Genomic DNA, 19,464 nt, shown 5'->3' with positions numbered 1-19,464 from the left:
CTGAAGAGGCCCGACGACTTGCTTCTTTGCGCACGCTAGTTTCACAAGACTGCTCGAAGGCACGCTACGACCGCCGACGCCGACACGTGATATATGACCCTGGTGACTTCGTGTGGCTGTGGAAACCAGCAAGAAAACGTGGGTTATGTGAAAAGCTACTGGCCCACTATGTGGGGCCATATGTTATCACGGATCGTATAAGCGAATTGACTTACCGTATAGCACGCCTCACATCAAATGGCCTACGGTCAGCAAAGACTGAAATTACGCATGTCGCCCGTTTAAAGCCTTTCGTCTCTCGACAGCCTGTTTGACTTACCCGGTGGGCTTCGTCTGCGTGGAGGGAAATGTGACACTTTTACGTGCTTTCGAGGTTTACGCCTTAACAGAATGTGGGGCATCCAAGACGGGTGAAGAGAAAGATGACATGCAGCTGGCTAGCTGAATCTCGACAGACGCTCAGCTGATAAAGGCCGTCGCGACTAACTCTGCCTGGCTGTTCAATAAACGCCTTTCGCGGGCGTAACAATAAATAAATATATATATATATATATTGTGATGAAAATGAGCTTACAGAAAATCATTTGTCCCATAACTATTCACCCAATCAGATGCTAAACATTGAATGGGTGTTTTTGCACTTATTAACAATCTATCTAATCATTGGTGTGTAATTGGTGATGGATATGCTTTTTTTATGTTATGATGATTATTATGAAGAGCGGCAGATTACCCAAGTTGGCATCAAAGAGGAGCGCCACATACCAGTGGCGCAGTGACCAAAGTTGTGTTTAGACTTCACTCTTCTGGATCGACATACATTGGAGAAAAAAAAACAATAAAGACTTATCTGATAGTGCCAAGAATGACATTCCCATTAAAACGGCGACATGCATTCGCTGCCACCGCGCAGCATCGTCGGTGCTCACCATGAATGCGTGACCCAGTCAGTCCTCGTCGGAATCGATGTTCTGCGGCCCGCTGGCCGTGTTCACGGCCGTGGCCAGGTCGGCACCGCTGTCGCCCGAACTGAGGCGCTCGCGGATCAACTCGGCAATGGCCCTCTTGGTGCGCCTCTCGAGTTTCTCCAGCTTTTTGGACACGTCGCGCTTCAAGTCCCAGTCGGGCTTCCTCGGCGCGAGCGAAGCTAGGTCGACCTCCTTGGCGAGGTCTTCTGAATCGCCGACGGCGATCTTCTCCTTGATCTCTTCTTCGATGGCAGCCGGAGAGATGTCCGGGATCACGGACTCCTTGAGCGCTTCGTCCTCGGGTCTGTAGGATCTGAATACGGGCTTTGGCAGCGATTCCGGCACCGGTTGCTTGGCTTTATCGCCTTCTTCGGCGTCGTTGGCGCCTGTTTTCTTCTCGCGTAACGCGCGAAGACGTTCCTTGCGCTTCAACGCTTGCTCCTCTAGAGAACCGACTTGATCGTCGGCGGCCATTACTCACGCAAACTGCGCAAACGTGCGAACCGCCATTTTAAAAAGCCGCTAGACGAGATTGGATTGAGTTGGCTAGACCTTCGCGAATACTGTCCTGCTACTCCCGCGAGCGCACTAAACCTTCTTTGTAGTGATACTGATACCGTAATGCGAGTTTTGTGTAAAAACAAGACAACAGTTTCCCGAGAAGGGTCAGTTGTTGCCTTGACATCGTCCCCTAGGCGAAACCAAGTTGAAACGTTGGCGCCAGCCGAGTTCATTCCAACGCATTCCTTGTTCGATCACACTGCTTACTGCTTGTCATTAGCGAAGACCCGAAGACGAGAGTCAACGTAGTCTGCCGCTTTTCCTTGCACACTACAGTGCCTAGAATATACTGACTTTAGCACTACTGTAATTCTAGCCACTGTACTTGCACTATGTCTGTAGGCACGAATGTTGCATATATAATAAATATAAACGTCTACAGTACACCTTCCGTTGCGGGGTATTCAGTCGAGCATACACCACACCCTTTGTTTGTAAAATATTGCACGTACTATATCTGTGAACGTAAGCTGTAGTCTTATCAATTTAAGCCAAAATAACCAATGAACGATATGGCACGACGTTTTTGTTACACTGGATAATAAGCATATGCATACGCACGTTTATCTTTGGACAAGCTAGGCAATAGAAGGCATGACGTCGGTACACATGATCAATGAACTGCAGATTATCGGATCGGGGAAACGCGACTATAGACAGCAGGCACACCGCGTGAATTTCTGATGGAGAACATACACAATCGAGTTGTAAATGTGACAACTTGCGACAGTTAATCAGCTATAGCCATTATATATCCATGCTTGCTGCGCATGTCACCGATCCGTTCGCTGCATACCTACGGCCGCAACTATATGCTGACAATATCGGATGGAAGCGACCAAGGTGATCCAACTTATGGCACCAACAAGAAGTGTACAGCAGGTAAGTGAGATTTAAATACATATAATATACATGCAGAGCTGAGGTAATTACATGCGGCAATTTTTTTGGAGGTCACTAATGTGCACCTAGCTGTGACGCATCGTGACTCGTTCCCCCTCAATGTTTCGTTATGTCGTGAGTGATGTGAAGTGACGATGAACCTCCTTCGTAGGAGAATAATCCCAATTTCACTCGGTGCAGCTGCTGCAGTGGACTACAACATTGCTGAGACGCTGCGTGGCTTTCCGAACGGGATCTCTATAAGTTGTGCTCGTCGTTCCAGTCACTACTCGATCAACATCAGTGAGTAGAGAGTCCTTTTTTTTTTTTTTATTAGCAACTAATACGCATGCCTTGTACTATATATCATGTGAAAAAACGAGGTGATGGTTTCCCGGTATGGTAGAAGAGTGGTTGGCGCGCTCTTTGATTCGAAGACGCGTCGACTCTTTGCGTAATAAATTTTACTGCTCCTACAACACAAGAGAAATAGTATTGCTAATATTTATGTATCCGCAAACGCCGCTTAAGACCTCCATTTATATTGAGAAGGCATTTTCATACATTAGAGTTTGCCATTATCGGTGTCGTCTGCAAGTGCAAGCCGTCAAATGTAGCAGACGATATGCGCTGCTGCAAGAAGCGTGTTCCATTTATACAGACGGCATCGCAGCTATGTGGTTATCAGAAAGTCATGATCGATAAATTCGTGGAAGCTGCGTAGGAAGGGCGTTGTTTAGCGACACGGTGTTGGCATACCGGAAGGGAAGTGATTAAGCAGGAAAGGCGGGCCGACAAATCAGCGGAAATTGTGCAGCGTTGTTTTGCTGGCTTTGTGTTTGCTTTGCCGATTCTCGCGCAGTAAAACATACACAGTTTGACAATCGCGACCATTCCCGTACACCATACCGCGACCAGCTGCGCAGAGCGAGAACGCGCATTCTGCCCATTTTCGTTGTATAGCCTCCAAGATTACAAACGACATATTGAGTCTAGGAGGCCATGTTAACTTGCGTGTAGTTCATTACTTTGCCGCGGCGCTGTAAGCGCACCCAGGAAAATCGAAGAGGTTACAAGCAGCGCTAGGTTGTAGCAGCATTTAGCTTGTTCCTTAGCAGCGGGCAAAATATGAACTAAGTTGTAGCTAAGAAATGGGGCCAGACGTTACGCCGTTGGGAGAAATCGTGTAAGCTCGGCGTGTGGATTTTGTTAGTCTCTTGTCTGTGCAGTCTTCGCTTGCATTTCTGTCTCCGTCGCGAACGCCAGCCGTGCAGCGAGGGTCGTCAGCGGTGGTGTGTGTGCGTGTTTGCTGTTCTGTGGTGTGTCCGCTGACTCCACAAGTCTCTCGAGTGGATACTGCGGTCTCCAGACCTCATCTCGGCAGCGATGAAAGCCAGGCGTCCGGTGTTCGGATGCTGTGCCGTTTGAAACGGCGACGAGCATGGAAGACTCTCCGGCTCGCCTCAACGGGCGAAACCTGTCGGCGGCTGTCAGGTGGGTTTCACGCTTTTGCATATAGCCCCACCGATTCTGCGCTAGGACTAAGCCGATTGAAATATCCGCTAAGCGTCGGATTAAACGCCCGGTTGAGAGCCCAATCCGGCGCGCCGGAATCCACCTCGCGAATTCCGCAGCAGGTCGCAACGTTCCGTTGCCTCTCGTCGTTCGAGAGGGTGAAACGGTCGCATCGAACGGATCAACCCCCAATCAACGTCCGAATGGCTTTCAATCTACTGTTTCGGGTTGTGCACGACTCGCGTGGACGATTTTTCCGCTCGCATGAATTGTGTCGCGGGCTGCGCTCGCCGAAACCGCTGTACCGAAACCACAGCGAGCTAGGAGCATCCATCTTTGCGCTGCCCCTTCCCGAGAGCTTGCGAGTTGACGGGTTGCGGATCGTGCTTGCATCCCGATGATTTTCTTGCGCGACCTCCGTGATGCCTGCGCATATGTATGTCATCCTGGACATCCCCCGCAGATCGCTGCAAAGCCGCGATGACCCAAGCAGCAGTTGTCTGAAACAATCTGTCCGTTATCTTCAAGTAGGTCACTGCAGCCCGATTCGGCGCGAGATAATTGGGGGTGCCCGCTGACCCCGTGGTTCGTTGCATCTTTTGGCCCCGGAAAGCAAGAGCAGCCACGGTGCTCCCCGCTTTCCCGCAATGTTCGCACACGCGCGACTGCCTCCGTTCTCGCGTAGGCGACGCACATTTTTTCAAGGATGAAACCATTGGAGCGTCGGAAAAAGCTCGTCTCTGCGCGTGACTTCGGCGAGAGCGGATGCGCGTTCGGGCCTCCACGGAATACTTGGACGCGGCTTCGTGTCATTTGTATTTTATTGCGGCATGTTTGGCGGTGTCGACGGCCCCGCCTCCTTCGTAAGGCGCGCGGGAAAAACGGACGCCGATAGAAGGCGAGGGTCTGTAGCAGACGAAACGAAACAGACGTGATGGAAAGAAAAGTGAGCAGACGAACACGCGCGGCGCTCTGCTTCTTTCTTTTTCTGGCGTTGAGCAAAACATGGTAAAGCGAAACCGTGGGAGATTTGATAGTGTAGCGCGTTTGGCAATACGATTGCGAAGAGGCGCTTGCGCGCGCGGTGTTCATCACAGGATTCTCTAGAGCTGCAAAGCACGTAAAACGTGCGTACTTGGTGCTGCGGTGTTGAACTTTTAGGCAGTGCTTCGGTGTGCGGTAATTAATGTTCCATAGCTTGAAAATCAACTGAAATCACTTTCAGTTGATTTCATTAAACGGAGCGTGCTTCGTTGAGCGCGCTTTCACGGTTGTTCTTGTCGTTTATTTTTATTTACTTTTTCTCGCATACTTGAGCTGACTTGTTCGGCGAAGTATGGCTGTCGTCACATCATCACCATTGAAGGTGGTGGGAACAGAAGCGAAGCAGTGCAGGAAAGCGTGCGCGCACTGCGAGGAGAGCAGTTGACCGCTTCGACACGTTGACGCTTTGTCCTGCAGCGTAGCAAAACAGGCACATTTCCTTCGGCCGCATTTCTTGGAAAGGGTTGTAGACGGCGCTGCAGGGTAGGGACAGTGACTCTATAACAGCGTCAGTGGGCCGCCGAATATTGAGCTCGAGCTGAACGATAACGAAACAAAAATAAATGCGCATGTGTAAGGAACAGAAAATTAATGAGTGGCCAGACATAGGCTAGGCGGTCAGGTGTGCTAAAAGCCGCAATTGCAGCTTCACTGGGCCAAGGCGACCGTTGCAGGCTTTTCGTATGGCTGTAGCGATGCACATAAAACCGAACAACATGGTTATACACTATGCATGTCGCAGTAGTAAAACTCACTCCTTTTCAATGGCGCCACACAGGTGTCAATGCGTGAAGCAGGTTTCGAGACATCATTACACACGCCGCTTCATTGCATTCGTGGAGCTGCTGCGATCACTTATTTCGAGCCACGTTGAAGACAGTCGGATGGAGACGCCGAATTTGTTTGGAAACGCGTATTGACCCTTTTCGCGGCGATCGCGAGGGCGCTGCTTTGTTTGATCACGTGGTGACGCGTCCATTGCTTGCCTCATCTGCCTCCATATTTACAATGTATGTACGTATACGCGATCGACGCGCGGTGTGGTTCAGGAAACATCTGCTTCGTGAGATATCGTAGACGCTGACTGCGTGGACGGCACGAAGCTTCAGAGGACATGTAAAAGCGCTTTCGGAGCTCATTAAATTTTGTCCAAATGGTGCGAGCAGCGTATATATGGTGCTTGGTGTAAAAGGGAGACTAAAAATGTACTCCAAGCTATCCAAACTTTCCGGTTGTCAAATGAATCAGGAACACTGTGTTTAGCTGTTCGTTCTTTATGTGGCAAATACTTTGAAGCAGCGGCTTGTCACGTTTCTGACTCAGTGAAGTTCGTCGGTGCGGTCACTAATAATATTCTATGCCAAAATGCTCGCGGGTGTGCTCAGTTGCAATACATTTGTTCTTGCTGCACAGAAGTCTTGGAACGTATAGTTGCTCTGTGCTTTGTAAATCGCTTGTATATATAGCAAACATGTGTAATCGCTAGTAACTCGCTTACTCCTGTGGACCGTCGCGAAGCATTCAGCTTCGACCATTCGTGCGCTGTCGGTGTAGTCGCTGTCACTTATTGTGCGTATATACTGCGCATATATTCAAGTGTGCGCCAATTCACTTATTCTTGACACGTTGGCGATAGAGCGGGCGTAAGTTTCCGTGCCAGTTGGGATAGATGCGTATAGATATTGTGCGCGAAACTTGTGAAGCTGCGCCTTTGTCATTGTTTAACGAGCAGTACTCACTCTTGCCAACGTTCCGGGGCTGAAGCCTCCCCCCTTATTATTATTTTTTTTTTTGAAGGTTAGCGATACAAAGCTGGCGGATGAGCAGATTTCTGTATCCTCGAGGAAAGCCGTACATCTCAAAGTGCCGGTAACACGTATACGGACAGTTGCAGCAGCGGTCCGCGAACTTGGCCACACATAGTTATTACATTCCTTAACATGCCAGTCACTATTTTTGCTGCCAAGTACTGCACACGTTTTCAATACAGAATCAATTGACCCTTTTCGCGGAGCGGTTTGTTGTAGAGAAACGAGATGGCGCTTTCGGCGGCGCGCCGTACGTCGCCTGCGCGACCGCGCACGAATGCGAAACCGTTACCTCGCTTTTGTGCGATAAGGCTCTGTCGGAAATGCAATTGAGTTTTCGCTAACACACTGTGCTCCAATCATGCTGCAAAATGTGGAGCGGTGGATTCAAGACGTGTGCAGTAATTGGCTGCAAAAATAGTGACTGGCATATTAAGGGATAGAATATGCGTGACCAAGGTCACGGATCGTTGCTACATACGGACAGCCTGTGTTGCCGGCCCTACTCGATGCCAGACTTTCCTCGTGGATAAACAAAAATTCACTCATCCGCCAGTGTTGTATCGCTAACCTTCCAAAAAAAATGGGGGGGGGGGGGGGGGGGGGGCTTCATCCGCGGAAGGTCGGCAAGAGTGAGTACGGCTCGTTAAACAATGACAACAGGAGTAGTGCACTTCCTGGCATACAGTAAGTGTCGCGCCCGTTATCTACACACATCTGCCCTAACTCGCACGCAACCTTACGCCCACGCTATTGCCAACATATTAAGGATATTGGAACGGGCGCACACTTGAATCAATGCACGAAAGCATGGGTGACAGCGACTACACCGACAGCGCACGAATGGTCGAAGCTGAATGCGTCGCGACGGTCCACAGGAGTAAGCGAGTTACTAGCGATTGTTTGCTATATATACAAGCGATTTACAAAGCACAGAGCAACTATACGTTCCAAGACTTCTGTGCAGCAAGAACAAATGTATTGCAACTGAGCACACCCGCGAGCATTTTGGCATAGAATATTATTAGTGACCGCACCGACGAACTTCACTGAGTCAGAAACGTGACAAGCCGCTGCTTCAAAGTATTTGCCACATAAAGAACGAACAGCTAAACACAGTGTTCCTGATTCATTTGACAACCGGAAAGTTTGGATAGCTTGGAGTACTTTTAGTCTCCCTTTTACACCAAGCACCATATATACGCTGCTCGCACCGTTTGGACAAAATTTAATGAGCTCCGAAAGCGCTTTTACATGTCCTCTGAAGCTTCGTGCCGTCCACGCAGTCAGCGTCTACGATATCTCACGAAGCAGACAGGCTAGAACGCAGGATGTGCTCACCACCTCACGCAATATTAAACAAAGAACAAAGCACCACACTCAGCAGAGTGCACGGTAATACTTACACCGACGGCATGCTCATGCATGGAATCTACGCGACACTACAAGGATATCTCTGTCCAATTTGCGGCGTACCTTGACGCACCTGATCCTTGAGTGCCCATGGCACCTAAACACAGACGCATCGCCCTCACCGAAACACTGTAACGCAATGCACGAAAGCGAAGACCTCATCGAAACGTGGGAAGCCATGCTCGTCTCCGAGGACCTGGAACAACAACGACACCTCGTCGCCAAGGAGGCAGTGAAGGCCAGGGGGTTCCTGGAATGAGGAGACCTCCCACCTAGGAGTGTTTTATTGCGATAGCAATTATATGGACACTGGAACCGGATTTCTGCCGTCGGCGTCGCCGTCGCCGTCGCCGTGAGGTTCCCTATAGATAAAATCTTCGCCGCGCGCCGTATGCCCGAGAGGAAGCGTGCGGAGACGCGCGCTATCACGGAGAGCGAACGCACTCAATCTCCCACGCGCAAGCAAGGAAGCAGGAAGCCAGCGCCGGAGGGAGCAAGGGGGGGGGGGGGGCACTTCTCTGCCAACAACCGCGCTCGTCGCTCGCTCGCACCGTCTCTTATCTCCACACGGCTCTGACCTTTATGCGCTGTGCATTCGCCGCTCAGTTTCCGTTGAAGCGATAGACCGCACGTACCTTCGCCCGCTGCGGCGTATGCTTGCTGCCAGCGTTTTGACAGTCGTCTGCTGTCATTCAGTGTGATCTCTTCGTGTTTGTGCGCGCTCACACCACGCTTGTTCATTCAGTTCGTAATAGTCGGGCCACATTTTCCAACGCACGCTACATACGCAATGCTGCCCGGATCGGCAGTGCAGCGCTACAGGTGTGTCCCTTCGCACGCGCTGCCCACGGGAAGCGCTTCTCATCAACACCACCGTTTCACACGCGCCTCCTCGTGGTCATCGAGTCTCTCTTCATGTCGGTCTACTTACGCCGCAGCACACCTGCTTACTTAATCAGCTCATGTTTACTACAATTAATATTGCTACCAAAGCCGCTCACCTTACTTCGTATGACATTGCTGTGTTGCTATCGCATTCATTGCTTCGCCCTTAGGGCGAAACTGTGACATTTTTATTCCTCCTTCCTTTCTTCTTCCTCAGCACGGACTCTCGCGATGCGTGCAACGATGTCGGATTCTTTTCGTGGCAATGAGACTGTGCAAGAAATGCTGACTCGGGAATGTCGAGGGGCGGATGTGTATCGGCTGCGGCGATCATGTCACCTCGGCCGTATCGCCGGCGAGTGTCACGCCTGCTGACGATACGCGTGCCTCACATTTTTTTTCATATGGTGGGAGTACGGAACAAAACGAAACGATGCGTCGCACGTGCTATAGTGCAAGCGCGCACTGATAACCGCGGTATCCGGCCTCTTTCCTTCCTTCCCGTTATCTTTTTGATTTCGTGTTTGTATTTCTCTACAGCTGTGCGTGAGGATGCGAACTGTGTCGAGAACGAGCGGTGTTGATTGTCGCGCATTGAACAAATGAGCGCCCGATCCGCGCTCAGTGGGGGGCAGCTAACGTGAGCTGCAGTTCCTCTGGCTTTTGCTTGGTTCAGAGGGCCTGATCGCGGAAAGCACGTTGGCTTCGAACGGAGCCGATTAAAGTAAGCTCCTGGCCATTAGCGACGGACAAATTCAACTGCTGCGTTGAAATCAAATCTCGGATCACGAAGACGCTCAAAAAACAGGGTTATGGCGAGAGTACGGCGCCGTGTTCGCCTCCTGTTGCCTGTCTTTGAGCGCTGTTCCGTAATGTATACCAACCAGCCTAATTTAACGGGCCACTGCAAATCAAGTCACTTTATTTGGCTTTCATTGTAGCATCGTAACGAATGCGAAGGCGGCAAATAACACAAAATACAGCTGCTATGTAGCAGCTTGACAGCCCCTGTCCTATAAACACAAGCACATTGTATATAAGTACACATTCTCATTGTGTGTGTTTGGCATAATTTTATACCTATCATAATCTATAGAAACCGAAATTTTAGGCACTAGCAGTGCGTATTATAGGCACCTAAAACAGACACAGTGGGGCCGAAATATACCGTGTTTCAGCGAACACTTTCAAAAAATTTTAAAGGTTGCCTGTGGCAGATAGCACAATTCTAGTTCATGAGCTGGTTTACTCGAAGAGGCGGACATTACTTGTACAAAAAAAATTGAAATGCACAATCGACTAATTAACAAAAATTCACTCATTAAGTTCTAACTAATTAATTTAATTATGGTCCGTTTTGCAATTTACAAATTGTAGCCGCGGAGTTCGCAAGGTGGACCACTTGAAATAAATTCTCAGGATACCACCAGTTTGGAGAAATTAATTCCCCAACTTTGCGGAGAAATGCATTGGCGTTCAAATTACTTTCTTAACAAAACGCCGTTTTATGCATTGAAGCACAAAAGTAACTGGGACGCCAGTGCATTTCTCCGCAAAGTTCGGGAATTCATAAACTGGTGGGATGCATGATCCCACCCTTTTGGGAATTGCCACCTGAAAGGGTGGGAACCTGGTGGGCGGGAACAAATAATGCGGCCTCTACTGATACGCAAATATAAGACGAGGCAATCATTTTAGAAAAAAAAACGATAATTAAAACTGCACCCGTGCGTACAGTGCACCACAATTACAAATGCACTTATCATCTGCTGATGGGATCGTGGCTTCGATCGTTGGTTCCACATTCAGATGGATACGAAATGCAAGTGTTGTCGTCTACTTGCAAGATTGTTGAAGCACAGAAATGCTCATGGATTGCAAGGATGCGTTGAGCTGCTAATCGCGAGGGCGCGGGATCGAATCCCGGCCGCATTTCCATGGGGTCGAAGTGCAAAAACCCCGTGTGCCCTGCATTGGGTGCACGTCGGCGAACCTATCCCGGGTTTCCTCACTACGACGTACCTTTTAATCATGTCGCAGTTGTGGCACGTAAAACCCCAGAATCTTTTTTTTCTTTTTTTTTTTTTTGTGGGCTTGTTCCGTTGATTAATTTTTCATTTGTCTCCCCGAGAGGTCTCTACGGGTGATCACGGCGATGTGACGGCGTGCGTCAAACATACACAAGCAAGCAAACAACAAAAAAATCACAAAGACAATCAAACGAAGAGTATCGTTTCGAAATGTTGCCCCATGTATAGGGAGGTCTCCCCCTGACAGCGTTCTTAATTTGTCAGCCGCGGCCATGAGGAGGTAATTGACATTGGTGACTATAGTAGTGATGTCTTTCGCGGTATGTTCGCTGTGAGGAATTGTAATTGGTGGGCAAAAGGAACGGGGAATTTACCAGTTACGAGTTGCCCCGACTTAGTGCTCAGCGCTCTTGAAGGTCCGACTTCACGGTGATCGTGTGGCGCCTCCTACTGAAAGGGTTCTCTGGTTTACGCCCATTCTTGGCCCGTCTTTCACGTTGGCTACCCTCCCAGCAACCCGTTCTCTAGGAGTGGCGAATATGGGCATTTTGGGGTACATGAAGGGATCCATTTTAGGATCTGTTCAGGCATGGTGCGCTGAGCAGGAGGGGCAGCATTTCCGAAACCGTAATCCGGTCATTATACCTGTGGTGGTGGAAAACGGGATATATATACCGACTTTCAATATATATCTTTTGTCCTTCCGCATTTATGAACACAATAAAGTGAGTGTGCTCGTTCCAATGTAACGTGTTTTATGTTTCATTATTTACCCCCCCCCCTTTTTTTTTTTGTTAGGTCGACTTCGAATAGGCATTTCTTTTTCTTGCGTATTGCTTCTGTGGCCTGCTTTCTTGTGTTTTGTTTAAGTTTTTGCATCAGTGCACAACTATAACGAACGTTTAATGCTTTGTTCGCTCTGTATGTATGATTGAGGTTTTTTTTCTATTAAGGTTTCATATATTTTTATTTTTTTTTACTATTTCTATAATTTTCCCCACTCAATAGTGTGTCACCTGGTGGGAAGGTTTTCTGACGCTTTGTCAGGCACGCGTTTGCCTTTTCGTCAATCGCCTTGGCCACTATGTATTCGTTGTCTAAATGAACTTGTGCCATTATTGTATCATCTGTCGGGCGGCATGCGTGCAGGGGTTACGTATAAGCAACGTGCGAGAGCTTGCTTATACTTGCTGTCACATTGCCAACTATTGCTTATAGCGATAGTTGGTTCCCGCAGTGTGCGCAGAGCGACAAAGGTATATCCCTCGTGCTTGCATTCGACGCGCCAATATATATATATATACTGGGTGATCATTTTTAAGTTTTACGGAATTTCAAAAAATCGCCTGTGGCAGGTAGCATAATTCTTATCGTTGAGCTGGCTTATTCGAAGAGGCGGACGTTACTAGCGCGAAAAATCTATACACATATTCAACCAATTAACAAAATTCAGTAATTGACTTCTTAACTAATTACTTTACGGCACATATTGCCATTAACGAATTGTAACCGGTGAGTTTGCAAACGCTTTCACTTGAAATGAATTTCCAGGACGGCTCCATTTTCGAGATATCATTTCCAAAAGTGTGGGAAGAAATACATGGGCATTCCAATTTCTTTTTGCGCTTCAGTGCTCCAATTTCTTTTTGCGCTTCAGTGCATAAGAGAGCATTTTGTTAAAGAAGTAACTGGAACAACAGTGCATTTTTAGCGCCAGCTTTGTGGCGCATATCTACAAACTGGCGTCATTCTGGAAATTAGTTCCAGGTGGACACGCCTCGCAAACTCACCGGCTACAATTCGTAAATTGCAATATGTGCGGTAAAGTAATAAATTCAAAGCACAATCAGTGGCTTTATGTTAATTTAGCTGAATATGGGTTACGACTCGTCGTGCAAGTAATGTCCGCCTCTGTAAATAATACAGCTGATCTGCAACAGGCTGTATTTAAAAATTCCGTAAAAATGATCAGCCTGTATCCGCCGACCCAGCAGCCACGCTCGCTTGGAAAGGATTCCTGCCTCAGGGCCCGCGAGTAGCGTTGGCTTGCGGCGAGGGTTCACGGTCGACCACGACATGTTGCAGGACCGTGGACCGACTGGCCCCGTACAGCCTAATTTGTGAAGCGCACGGCGGTGGTGCTTCGATATGTCTGTGGCCGTGTCCTTCGTCCATGGCGCGCTGTTTATGCGGCGCCGTAAAACAAAACCTGTTTTCTTTTATCAATTATATGGACACTTCAACCGGATTTCTGCCGTCGCCGTGAGGTTCCGTATAGATTCCAAGGGCGATAAAATCGTCGCCGCGCGCCGTATGCGCGAGCGAAAGCGCGCGGGGGACGCGTGCTATCACGGAGGGCGAACTCCCCCGCGCGCTATCACAGAGAGCGAAGGCACGGCGGAAAGCAAACGCGGCCGTCGCGAGAAAGGCCTTGGGGGTATGGGAGGGAGGGAGGCGGGGCGGCGCTGTGCTCCGGCACCAAAGGCGTATCTTGCCACTCAATCTCCCACGCGAAAGCAACAAAGTGGGAAGGCAGCGCGGGAAGGAGGGGGGGGGGGGGGCAGCTTCTCCTCCGCTAACAACTTCTCCTCTGCACAACTTGCCCTGCGTTGGCGGTCGCCGGCACCGTGTGTTATCTCCACACGGCTCTGACCTTTGTGTGCGCTGTGCATTCGCCGCTCAGTTTCCGTTGAAGCGATAGACCGCGCGAGCCTTCGCCCGCTGCGGCGTTTTGACAGTCGTTGTCTGCGGTCATTCAGTGTGATGTATTCATCTTTGCTTGTGCGCGCTGACACCACGATTGTTAATTCAGTTAGTAAGCGAATGTGTCCAAGTTTATACAGCAAATAAAACCACTATCCCTATTCCGAATAGCTGTCTGCTAATTTGCTATCGCAATCGATGCTTCGCCTTTCGGGCGAAACTGCGACATTTTTTTACCACCCTCGCAATCTTTAGCGGGAGCGTAGCAGACGACAAAGGCGAGCCCCCCGTCTGACGTCACCGATGATGATGATGATGATTTATTGGAATCCCCTTTGAAACCGGAGCGCCGTTCGCAGCGCCGCCACATGAGGCCAACACAACCTCGCACTTGCGCAGTTTTATTTCTTCGGTCGGTCCGACACAGGTGGCACCGAGCGAACTCCAGCGGTGGTCGGCACTTTACGAACGGGCAAGCGGTGGCGTTTCATTAGCGGCGCTTCAGTTTAATGATGCCCCCAGCGGGATACTATTCCGCATATGAAAGACAAACAGCTTGACAGGGCCACCTGGCCACGCTATTCGCACGGCGACATTGCAGAGGTTAAATGTGTGAGGAAAAAGTGAACGGTTGAAAGTGATTGCGCATGGTTAGAGCCCAACTTACCGCACACGTACGTATACACTCGCACGACATAAGCAACAATCAGTAATGCAAAGATTGCGTAGGCTACAACGTCATTTGGGAATTGGGCCAGAATATATTCGGAGCGACAATATGGATCTAGCGAATTCACGTCGTGGTAGCTTTACTCAAATCTTTGCGGTGTCACAGCGCTGTCTGATGCAAATTGTATTTGCTATTGTCGATAATAGAAATGGAAGCTTTTGTTTTTCCATAGCTATACTGCGGCACTTGATTACGTTTGAGCGTTCTTGTTTGCGTGTATTGAATTCTGCAGCAACGCGTAGCGAGTTCGTATTAATTACTTGCAGCTCGAGAACGACGTCGAAACAACCTGGGCAGGGTAGTGAAGAAAAGGATATGTTGTGGTAATTGGCTACATTTTCTAACCTTCCCCCGGTAATGCAAAGCAAGGTGTGCTCTGCTGCGGCTAAAGGGCCCAGCACATGACGGGGCTCGGCAGCCGCTTATTTTTTTGCTGACGGGCTGCCACGTAAAGTTGTCATGCGGTTTAGAAGGCGCGCGAAAGGGTATCTGCTGTATGCGTGTCGTTTCATTCCCCTCTCGTTTCTTCTCCGTAGTTGCGTTCAAACGCTCCTGCAGCAAGCAAGGGCCGAACTGCTTTTCCCGTCGTTCTTTATATCTTGCTCTTTCTTTGATTTCCTTCCAAGCGCTTTGTTGTCGAGCGCTATGCGAACCCTTCGGGATGACCGTGGCCGCCCTGCAGCCGAATACCTCGCACACAGGACGTCACTCGTGCAACGAATCGACTCGTATACCGATCGTAGATGTCCCGGTAGCCCGCTCTGTACACGCGCATTCAAACTCAGTGCAACAACTAGTGTGCGCCTAGCGAGCCTTCTTTCTCTCTCGGGGTTCGATGGATGGATGGATGGATGGATGAGGCTGAACCCTTTAAATCGGGCGGTGGCATACGCCACCTAGCCATAGCTATTAACATAATTTGTACTTTGTGGTGGGTGAAATTTCACCCCTGCCTTAATTTTATCCACCAATCAGATAACCTCTGTTTGGTTATTTCTACCCGGTTAAAGTCTATTTTGCCTTCACTGTCCCTAAACCCCAATGCTTTGAAAAAATCAGCCCCGTTGCCTTGCACTGTAGGGTTAAGCCCCTTACAGAAAAGTATGAGGTGTTCAGCCGTTTCCTCTTCTTCTCCACACGCACAGCACAACGTGTCTATACCTTGGTACTTGACTCGGTACATCTTAGTCCGCAATACTCCCGTCCTGGCTTCAAACAACAAAGAGCTTCCCCTAGAATTATCGTAGATATTTTCCTTGGCAATTTCTTGCTTGAAAGTTCGGTATGTGCCCAGTGCTGATTTCGTCTGCATCCCTGTTTTCCACAGACTCCTCTCTGTTTCCTTAACCTTTTTCTTAACCGCTGTTTCCTGGTTTGCACCCCTCCTGCAGTCCAAATATTTGATTGACAGTTTTCTGGTCAGCTTCCTCCATTTTGTATCAACATTCCTCATGTACAAATAACTGAAAACTCTCCTTGCCCACCGCTTTTCTGCCATCTCTCTCAATCGCTCCTCAAATTCTATCTTGCTGCTGGCTTCCCTGCCCTCGAATGACGTCCATCCCATGTCACCCTGTACCCCCTGATTTGGTGTATTTCCGTGTGCTCCCAGAGCCAGTCTACCTACCCCTCGCTGCTTAACTTCCAACCTTGCTCGAACCTCTGATCTCATGCACAGGACCGCATTGCCGAAAGTCAAACTAGGGACCATCACCCCTTTCCAAATCCCTCTCACCACTTCGTACCTATTGTAATTCTACAGTGCCCTATTTTCATCACAGCTGCATTTCTGCTACCTTTAGCCGTCACATATTTTTCATGTTCCGTTAGGTACTCAGCCCCATTGTTTATCCACACTCCAACATATTTGTACTTATCCACTACCTCCAGCGTAACCTCCTGTATCCTATGCTCGCTGCCCTGATTATCATTAAAAGTCATGACTGCCGATTTTTCTTTTCTAAACTTCAAACCTAAGCTATCTCCCTCTTTACCACAGATGTCCATTAATCTCTGCAAGTCTTCCTTGCTGTCAGCCATAAGTACAATGTCATCTGCATACATCAGTCCTGGTAATGACTGTTTAATCCATTCTCCCTGCTTGAAATAGGAAAGGTTGAAGCCAAGTCCGCTCCTCTCTAATTTTTTCTCTAATCCTTGTAAATACAGCATGAACAACAGAGGTGACAGAGGGCACCCCTGCCTAAGCCCCTGCTGTATCTCTATAGGCCCAGATACCTTGTTTTCCCATTTTATAAGCACCCTGTTACTTTTATAGATATCTTTTAAAAGATTTCTTACTCCATCTTCCACCTCTAGAGTGCCCAGTATGTCCCACAAATCCTTTTGGATTACACTGTCATAGACTCCCTTGATATCCAGAAAGGCAAGCCATAGGGGCCTGTGTTCCTTTTCTGCTATTTCAATACACTGTGTCAATGAGAACAGATTATCTTCTAACCTTCTTTGTTTTCGGAACCCATTTTGTAGTTCCCCCAGCACCTCCTCGCTCTCCACCCATGCCTGCAGTCTGTCCTTTATAATCTGCATCACCACCCTGAAAACCACTGACATCACTGTTATGGGACGGTAGTTGTTTATGTCGGCTTTGTCCCCCTTTCCCTTATATATCATGCTCATCCTGCTCAGTCTCCACCCGTCGGGGCTTTACCGTCCATTATCATTTTGCTCACTGCCTCTCTTAATGCTTTCTTAGATTTTGGGCCCAATGTCTTTATCAACATAATTGGGATGCCATCAGGACCTGTCGACGTGCTACTAGGAACCCTCTTCTCTGCCCTTTCCCACTCGCTTTGTGCCAGTGGAGCCACTGCACTGACTAGTCCATCCTCACCTGATTGAGCACATGCTATGTTTCGTTCTTTAAATTTTTCTGTCATCATTGTTCTTATATGCTCCATTGCCTCATCTCCCTCTAGTCGAACACCTTGAGCTGTAACTGTAAACCTCTGCTCTAGGCTAGTCTTATTACTCAAGGAGTTGAGATGTTTCCAAAATTTCTTCGCTGCTTTTCTATCCTTTTTGTTTACTTCTGACAACCATTGGCTCCCCTTTCTTCTGATCTTCTCATTGATCAAATTGGATGCTTCCCTTCTACAGTTTAAGAAGTTGTTCCATTTTCTGCCTACATCAGCTTCTGGTTCACCCCTCTGCTTTGAATATCTGTGTTCCCTAGATGCTTCCTGGCGTTTCTCTATGGCCTTCTTAACCTCCTCATCCCACCAGCTCTTGGGTTTACGTCTTCTGTTCCCTTTTGTCCTGACTCGTACCTTAGTAAGCTCTAGCTCAAATAGTCCTGTTAAATTTGCATATGTCCATTCTGTTTTTGTATCCTCTGAAATTACTTCCTCAATTTGCTGGGTTGCTATTTCAAGCTGCTTTTCCGAGTAAAATATCCCACCTGGTTGTCCATCTTGCCTCCTACCTACTTTCATTTCCCTTCTAAAACTCACATTAATACGTTTGTGATCACTACCTAGACTTCTGGAGCCATATTCATCTATGCTCATTACATTTAGCCTATCGTGCATCCTATGTGACATTAGTGCATAATCTATCGTCGACTGCAGGCTCCCTACCTCCCATGTTATGTGCCCTTCACACTTCTCAGTACTGTTGCATACAACTAAGTCATGCATTTCACACATATCCAGCATCATGTTGCCTGTTGAGTCTGTGTACCCGTCCATGTCTTCTATGTGTGCGTTCATATCTCCTAGTATAATAATCTCGCACCCTTCTCCTAGCTCATTAATGTCACTTGATATGCATTCCAGCATTTTTTTGTTTTCCTCTTTGGCATTTGCTCCTGTCCACAGGTATACAAAACCAAGGAGTGTCTGCTCTCCTGCAACTTTCCCTTTTAGCCATAAATGCTCCTTGCATTCCTGTTTGACCCTTTGCCAGTTCATACTTTTATGAATGAATGCACCAATTCCACCCCCTTTTCTGCTGCCCTCTGTTCTATTGCAATATTCCCATGCATAGTCAGGATTACAGGGAGGTTGCTCCATGTCCCTAAGATGTGTCTCCACAAACCCGTATACCATCAGCTTTTCTTGCCTTAGTTGCTCGTCTATCTCCTCCCACTTCAGCCTATTCCTGCCACCTTGCATGTTAATGTAACCTATGTCAGAATGACCTTGCCCCTGGTGCTTACGTCTATTTCTTCTACCGATTCTACCGATTCTACGTTTCTTGAATCTTGGAGCCTCTCTGGGTCCGTCTTCGTCTACACTGGTGGTCTTAGGGCTCTGGGTCCCCCCAAAAAAGCCGTAGCTTGAGGCCCTATCCTACTACCTACGCTCCCGCCCGTGGCACCACTGTAGTGAATGCCATCCTGTGCAAAAGGCTGGGAGCCAGACTCGTACACTTCCTGGTTTACCTACATTACACCGTACCCAAGTGGTCTGCTCAGACCCGTAATGACCCGGTTAGCCTCAAGCACCCTCCATTCCATCGCGCTAGCCTGGCCCCGGACATGTGGGATTGTGCATATGGTCACATGCACTTTCGCAGAGGTTTCTCTGAGTTTATGCAACCCAACCTCTAACTGTCCGTTTAGGTTCTGGCTCCTTCCCTTCAGCACATCGTTGAGACCAGCATGGATAACGACCAGATGTTCATGCTCGAGGTTGTCCGATACCACCTTCTGAGCTTTTGCCATTGCGTCAACCATGCACTTCCCTGACTGGGCCTCCACCCTCACCCGCCCGTCTGCCTTCACTGTTGTAAGGACGCCCTCCTTAACCCTAGCTACGTTGGAGTCCCCCACCACTAGGACCCTTCGCTCTACACGTTTGCCTCCCACCTGCGATTGTCGTCCTCCAGTTCGCGCTAGCTGGTTCTCCACCCGCCCTGCGCCACTGACACGTGACGATGTGCTCCCTGCCGTTCGTCCCTTC

At 48.7% G+C, this 19,464-nt stretch overlaps 3 protein-coding genes across 5 annotated transcripts in view; 1 reads left to right on the top strand and 2 right to left on the bottom strand.

The window, feature by feature from the left end:
• LOC119465101 (tRNA (guanine(37)-N1)-methyltransferase) overlaps window positions 1-760 on the bottom strand; it is a 123,547-nt gene extending 122,787 nt beyond the window's left edge. The window contains exon 1 of the mRNA XM_037725902.2: window positions 734-760. Coding sequence (XP_037581830.2) covers window positions 734-745 — 12 coding nt within the window. The 5' untranslated portion in view covers window positions 746-760. The remainder of the gene's footprint in view (window positions 1-733) is intronic.
• A 187-nt stretch (window positions 761-947) lies between these two features.
• LOC119465103 (coiled-coil domain-containing protein 12) lies at window positions 948-1,442 on the bottom strand. Its single transcript, XM_037725903.2, has one exon. It carries the CDS (start codon window positions 1,440-1,442, stop codon window positions 948-950), a length of 495 nt encoding a protein of 164 aa, XP_037581831.1.
• A 2,109-nt stretch (window positions 1,443-3,551) lies between these two features.
• Window positions 3,552-19,464, top strand: part of LOC119465099 (rho GTPase-activating protein 1) — a 262,330-nt gene continuing 246,417 nt past the window's right edge. For all 3 annotated transcript variants that reach the window (XM_049656190.1, XM_049656191.1, XM_037725901.2), the window contains exon 1: window positions 3,552-3,905. In XM_049656190.1, coding sequence (XP_049512147.1) covers window positions 3,824-3,905 — 82 coding nt within the window. In that variant the 5' untranslated portion in view covers window positions 3,552-3,823. The remainder of the gene's footprint in view (window positions 3,906-19,464) is intronic.

Source organism: Dermacentor silvarum, chromosome 9 (genome assembly GCF_013339745.2).
Source record: "Dermacentor silvarum isolate Dsil-2018 chromosome 9, BIME_Dsil_1.4, whole genome shotgun sequence".
Lineage (NCBI taxonomy): Eukaryota > Metazoa > Arthropoda > Arachnida > Ixodida > Ixodidae > Dermacentor > Dermacentor silvarum.
The sequence above is the reverse complement of the archived record's forward strand: the minus strand, read 5'-3'. Positions and strand labels throughout refer to the sequence as shown.

Excerpts from the sequence above, each read along its gene's own strand:
- LOC119465103 (XM_037725903.2), bottom strand. The coding sequence starts at position 1,442 with ATGGCCGCCGACGATCAAGTCGGTTCTCTAGAGGAGCAAGCGTTGAAG.